The 6,761-nt window shown below is 38.3% G+C and overlaps 1 protein-coding gene across 4 annotated transcripts; it reads right to left on the reverse strand.

Moving 5' to 3' along the window:
- Positions 1-948: 948 nt before the first annotated feature.
- si:ch211-244b2.4 (uncharacterized protein LOC541512 homolog) lies at positions 949-6,314 on the reverse strand. 4 transcript variants are annotated; one of them, XM_061029804.1, is made up of 11 exons: positions 6,259-6,314; positions 5,078-5,172; positions 4,724-4,910; positions 4,354-4,498; positions 4,125-4,257; positions 3,903-4,023; positions 3,722-3,803; positions 3,128-3,376; positions 1,842-1,929; positions 1,638-1,758; positions 949-1,071 (listed from the first exon to the last, which is right to left on the reverse strand). In XM_061029804.1, the coding sequence occupies exons 1-11, from the start codon at positions 6,272-6,274 to the stop codon at positions 1,010-1,012; spliced, it is 1,299 nt and encodes a 432-aa protein (XP_060885787.1). In that variant the 5' UTR covers positions 6,275-6,314; the 3' UTR covers positions 949-1,009. The 4 variants fall into 4 exon arrangements, with proteins under 4 accessions (XP_060885787.1, XP_060885786.1, XP_060885789.1 ...); XM_061029803.1 differs by having other exon boundaries at positions 1,638-1,761; XM_061029806.1 differs by lacking the exon at positions 3,128-3,376.
- Between the last annotated feature and the right edge of the window lie 447 nt (positions 6,315-6,761).

Consider the following 6,761-nt stretch of genomic DNA (forward strand, 5'->3'; position numbering starts at 1 on the left):
GTGTTTAAGCATACCTGGCCAATAAATCTGATTCTGACTCTGATTGACAGTACATTTTACTTTCTCTTTATATTAAATATATCTGTCCAGCAATGAAAAATGTTTCCTTTTTTCCAGTTTTCATTCCAAAGTTAATTTTCCAAAAATACTCAAACAAATTGCAATGAATAAATCCTTCGACTTCTTCAAATAACCAAGCTCACATGCAACAAAAAACCATTTCCAATTTTTTTATATTTCATTTTATTTCAAGCTTCAGTGCAATACAGAGCACGTTGGTTTGTTATAATTAATAGTAAGAAGGCAGAGTAAATCTTAAGACCTAGGAAACAATAATGGACATTAAAGAAGGATGGCAGACCTGTAATCAAAGTCAACAATAAAAGCCTTTTCTGGAGAATCATGTAACCCACTGCCATAGAGATTGAGAGTGTTCAGAGGCAGTATAATGCTGTTCAGAAAGGGGCAAACATTTGCATTCAATCTGGTGGCAGTTTCATTTGTTCTGCAGAAGAGTGTGTTGATACCTATGGTTGATACATATCATACTGCATAGATGAAACATCAGATTTGTCGTCTAATGTTTTCAGGTGTGCTTATTCTTTTGTTTCATCGCACAGCCCAACAAATGTAACCGATCCCTTTGGTAAGGCAATGAACGGGAAGAACAGTTTGGCACAGAACACAACCTGAGTGACAGTTTGTAAGGCAGCTTTGAGTTTTCAAGTGTGCACACTTCACAGCCCTTTTGGCTAAACACAATTGGCAGCTGAATAAAATTCATAAGGCTTCAGTATCCGTCATCCTTGTGCAAAATTACTTCCTTATGTAAAGACAGTATTATACTCTGTTTGAAGAGGTTAACATGTAACACGTAAACAATAAAAACAATACGCCCCAAACAACAAAGATAGATTCATTTTAGTTTTGAGTGATAGTGTCAAAATCTTGTTTTTTTTAAAACGGATGTAGACTTTCTCCCTGAGGTCCACAAAATCTTCCTTCACGCTCATACAAGCACACGTCTGATGTTGCGTGAACTTCTGTTCTGGAGGCTGGTTTGGGTCATTGCTGAGGGGGAGAAAAAAAAAAGAAATAAACAAAAATATAAATGAATAACTTGTTTCAGAAAGTGCAAATATAAGACAGCTTTGATTCTTCTATATAATGAAGCTTTATTGTACAGGGTCTGTTTCATGGGAAATTCTATATAATATTGCACAATAGGTTAAAGTCAAGACATTGTTTAAGTGGTGCACCTCCCATTAATCAATTCATTAAGAAATAGTTCAGCATATAAGGAAAAAATGAAATTCATTTGAACAAAATCACAACAAATGTATTACCTTTACACTAAATTTATAGCCAGGAGCTAGTAAGCTTAGCGTGCCATAAACACAGCAAACTAAAAAAAAAACAGCTTTTTAATTAAAGAATCAAATCAACCTCCTCACTCAACAGAAAATCCTTTAGGTATCAGTATTTGCTTAACTCATAAATACACATTTGCAGTATCTATGTTTCTTAAATATAGGCCTACAGCAGAACTGGACCCTTTCAAGAAACTGTTTTCAGGACAAATTGCTCCAGTGACATATAGAGTGACTCTTATCACAGTATTTAAAACATGACTCGACCTTGGAAGTCCAGCTCGTAGGAGTGAGCGTTCACATTGAAGCGCATGCTGCCGGTGGGGTCCTGCTGGTACTTCCTCTCAATGTCATCGCTGGATACTGAGCACTCAGTTGAAGTGCCCCTCTGCTGACATAAGGAACATCTAAATATCATCGTTTCTCCTTCACACTAACATTCAAAGAAAAGCAAATATTACCTCCACTTACCCTGTGTTTGAAAATGTACCATGCTCCACTGCTTCCCTCAAACTGCCATTGTGGATTGGTGCTCACAGCAATGTTCTGGAGAAAAACTCTGTGAAAACAACACCAGATTCATGTAAAAATACAACTTTTAAAGGAACATTTATACATTTAAACAAGGTCACAATATCTTAAGCTAATTTACTAATAACTCAAGGTCACCTTACAAAGCACATACATGTTGTTTGTTAAATAAAAGTAGGGGTTGAACGAGCTCTACACAAGTCCTTTGATCAAGTGTGTAGGAGCCAACATGCTTGTTTTATTTGATCCTTGCAAGAAACTTAACAGAACACTGAATTTGTATTTGAGTATATATACATATACATATATATATTCCGACACTGAACACCAGGTGGAGTCTTGACCTATGCTGTCCATTGGAAAAGAGTATCAGACATTTGTTTGTTGCAAAGCCAGGTTGCACGCGTCCGGAAATAGTTCCACAACTCACATCTCAGAGGTTGACTGCTTTGGGAAATATAGGGTTTGTTTTCAAATGGTCACCACAAAGTGTTCTCTCAGTACAATCTGTTATCAAATGTGACTTTGCCCTCTGTGGTAAGGGCTTTAGTACTAATGCTAAGTTGTTGTTCTTGGAAACACATAGCTGGGGAAATGGTGTGGTTAGGTTGAGATGAATCATCACAGAAAACAAAAATCAATTGGAGCTGGGAGCCACTCTGATGTTTCCCCTCCTTTAATCCTGGAACATCTGGAGGGTCCCTGCAGCATGCCCTTAGATCCCGTTCCCCACATCTCGTCCTTCCTTCCTTCCTTCCTTCCTTCCTTCCTTCCTTCCTTCCTTCGGAGCTCCCTTGCTCTGCCTCCTCTGCAAGATCTTCGAGGGCTCTCCTCCTTTCCGGCCATCCTCCATATATGGACCCATGTGATGTTGGTTACAGCCTCCCAAGTTCAGAAGCTCCTTTGAAGATGTGTTTTGGATCTCGTGCTGTGGGCTGTTCTGCTAAAAGACCTGCTAAGGAAGGAAGGAAGGTCTTTCTCTCCCACGTCAGCCGCCATGTTGGGCTCATACTACCTTGGTGTTCCGCCTGTTGCTGTGATGCCTCGTTGTCCGACCTGCTGCAGTGTAAGCTTGAGGTCAATTGTTCATCTACCTTGCAGGGAATGTTTCCTTTTTCTCTGAGACACCGACTGGAATGCAGCCTATCAAACTGGTACAGTTTCTATGATGAAAGTTAAATCAGACTGTTTATTTTTCCCACGCAGAAATCAAGATCTAAACTTACAGCTGATCGTTGCCGCCACACTTTGCCTTCCCCTGGTGGACACGCAGTCCCAGGTAAGTTGTTACTTTGGACCACCCACAGCTGCATTCTCTCAGGATCCTTTGGTCCTTTGTCTTTTCAGGGCTGCTCACTGATGTGTTGTCCGGCCCGGTTGGTCCGTTGGACCCTCGGGCTGTTTTCTCCTTTTTCTGCTTGTAGTTAGCTTGGGCGTCCACGAGGCAGTTTAAAAGTAGCCTGGTACATTTATTCCTATAAAGTGGTAAATGTATTTTTTTTTTCTTTTAATTTTACAGATTGAAGAATAGTTTGCTGAATTGAATCATTTAAAAATATTCATCTACTTCACAGGGATATCTTCCTGTTTTTTCTGAAACACCGTCCGGAATACGGCCTATCAACCCATTCCTTTATTCATATCTGTGATTAAAGAAAAATTGACAGAATTTTGTTAATTTTGCCCAAGCAGAATACCCACTTGACCAGGGTTCAGAGGGATTGAAACGTTGTGATTTTTCTAATAAATTGGTGACACTTAGAGTAGTGTGTGGGATTTTTACTTTTCACGCCCAAGCAGAAAACAAAATCTAAACTCACACTGCTGCAGCCACTTGGTTGTGTCGATACAGCGGTCGGCGAGTAACTTTCCTCTTTCCATTTTGACCCACCTGTCGCATGTCTAGCAAAACAACAAAAAGAAAGTATCACTTACAATGTTGTAGCCTAGAGGTGGGATTTGGCAGTCTGGAGATTTTTTTTTTTCGAGTGTGTACTTCACCTTTAAATTTGATCTCAAAAGTCTCAGCACCAATGTTGAATGCGTAAGAGCCGGTTGGGTTACTCTGGAACTTATTCTCGATGTCGGAGCTCTTCACAGGACCGGGGTTTCCCTTTGAATCCTGAAAACACATTTTGCATTTTAGATGCGACACTGAATATATTTAAAAGATGAGACTTGAGAATAGTTTTTACAAACAGGTAAATATCTAAGTCTGTGTACCTTGTCTCCATACTTCTTCCACTTACGACCCAAGGTGCAGAACCAGATCCACTCGGTGTTTCCATCATCCAGACGTCTCACTCTCAGATCCTTTCCATACACCTTCAGTCTTTTAAAATCTATACTCACTGCCCTATAGAGAAAAGCATGAAAGATAAGTTATCAACCATTCATATCCGTCATCGCTCAGAAAACATTTCAGCACCATTTAAAAATATATATATTTTACCTGTATTGTGTGTTGTGGAGTTTAATGCTTTTGGTGTGGGGTAGAGAGTACTGCGCCTCGATAATGTGATCATTTTTAATGTCCAACCAGTGATTTCCAGCATTCAGCTGCCACTGGTAGAACCGGCCGTCAGTAAGCTTAGGCCCTGGTTAAAAACAACAACAACAACAGGTTTGAAGTTTGCATCAAGAAAGCTTAAACTCTAAACAACACAAACAGTTCTGCACAAATGAATGAAGATAAATGAACGATTTAGCCCCTTTTTGATTTTAAAAAAAATGTTTCTGTCTCACTCTGAACAACTCCAACTCCACTGATAAAGAACAGCGTGGACACTGTAAGAGTTAGGCTGAACCTCTCTAGTCCTCACCTGTAGATGTTGAGCGGTTTCTCGCTCCAGAGGACGCCCTCCTCTCTCTGGGGTGGTTCAGTTTACATCTGGAGCCGTAGCAACAGTTTCCTTTCAGGGCGTATTTGCACATGTGCAAGTATTGGCACTTTTTACCATCCGCACAGCCCCCCCTGTTGTAGAACTTGCAGGGCTCACGCCTATTGAACTGAAATGTGAAATAAATCATATAAATAGTTATGCACGACACCAATTTGAAAATCAAAATGTAAATTATCGGTCGTTGAAAATGAAAAAAAACAACAACAACTGGGTTTAAGGAGTTCACTTCTGAGAATAGATCCAGGCTCTAAAATTCTGAATCAAGAAACAAACCTGAGGCTCAGACTCTTCATCTGTGTTATCGTCACTGTCAGACTCCTCGCTGAAATCCAACTCATTGTCAGAGGGGTTCTCCTCTTCTGAGAGAGCTAATAAGGGTACAAAACAAAAAAACAGGTGCTTAACTGCTTAATGTACACTTGATATATTTTTCATTCAATGAATTCCTGCATACAATCTGAATATCCACTATAGGGCCTAAAGTACAAGGGCAGTTATTTACTATTTTTATTTTATTATTTTTTTATTTTATTATTTTACTTTTTTCACAGTTTTTTTTATAGCCAATCTACGACTGTGTCTCTAACTATGTTTAATGACATCGCACTGAAGTAATATTATTATTGAATAGATCATGTTTTAATATCATTAAACTGAGATTTTTTTAATTATTGAACTATGAATATTAATGTTGCTGGTTAACTACTACATGTGAGGTTGAACTACTTTCAGATGTGTTGCTGTAATGGTCTGAGGAGAAATTCGCTTAATAAAAGATTTAAAAAAACAAAAACAAACAATATTTTATGACACATTTGTGATTGTCATGTAGGTCAACAATCCAAATAAAACATAATCTCTATCTACTGCCCCCTGCTGGATAATTCAATAGCATGCAATATGTTGCTTTGGACCATGTGCTGCACGTTAGAAATATATTCTAAAAATAAACAGGATAATTTGCGTACCTTTAATTTAACCCCGTAAAAACAAGAGACTCTAGTGTACAGTGGTAACTGTGTAGGCTACAGGTTTGGACAGTGTCCGAGCTCAAAGTAGGCCCTCAGCTGTAAAGTTTATAAAAATGAAACAGAAACTATAAAATGGCAAAAATGACGACAACATAAACTGGTCTCTCCACTTTTAAAACATTAAATCTGCCAACTTAAAACATTTACTTCTCCTAAAAAGTGAAATCTGAGAAGGCTGATTCTACTGTGGTAGTATCTGATATCAAAATCTATTCAAACTCAAATGTCTTTTACAGGCTGTAAAGACTGACAGAGGGAAATGACTTCATAAACTGACTTACAGACAGACAACAGTCGTAACATAGCCTACAGCTTTTGTAAAACTAACAAACAAACAAACAAACAAACAAACAAACAAACACTGGAATAAGATGCTGTAGCTGACATTAATACTTAATTTTAATGTGTTTAGGCTGTACTCACAAAAAGCTGTCGCCATCCTGTCGTTTGCGGCACTTTCGTTTTACCCTTTATTTTATGAGTCAGTCAGCCACACCTACAAGTTGGTTGCTGCCCATTTTTCATGGTCTTGCAATAACATATGCTGATAACTAAGGAAATTAGGATTCTGTCATGGATTACAGGATCAGCTATTTCTCCAAATGGTCTTTTTTTATAAACACAAAATGGATAAAACAACAGACCGTGTAAGTCAAGGACAAATTAGTAGTTGTAAACAAGTTAGTAGTTGTAAACATAAACATGTAAGGGAGTTAGTAACAACAAAATGAATGTAATTGTTTTAATACACGGTCAAAGTGTCATAACTTCATACTAAATAGATACATAGAGGTGTACGAGTATTGTGTGTGTGTGTGTGTGTGTGTGTGTGTGTGTGTGTGTGTGTGTGTGTGTGTGTGTAGGGGGGGGGCACATTCAAAAAAAAAAAAAATGGAATTTAAAATAATTTAAAAGACGTTTCTCTC

This window comes from Labrus mixtus, chromosome 22 (assembly GCF_963584025.1).
Source record: "Labrus mixtus chromosome 22, fLabMix1.1, whole genome shotgun sequence".
Classification (NCBI taxonomy): Eukaryota; Metazoa; Chordata; class Actinopteri; order Labriformes; family Labridae; genus Labrus; species Labrus mixtus.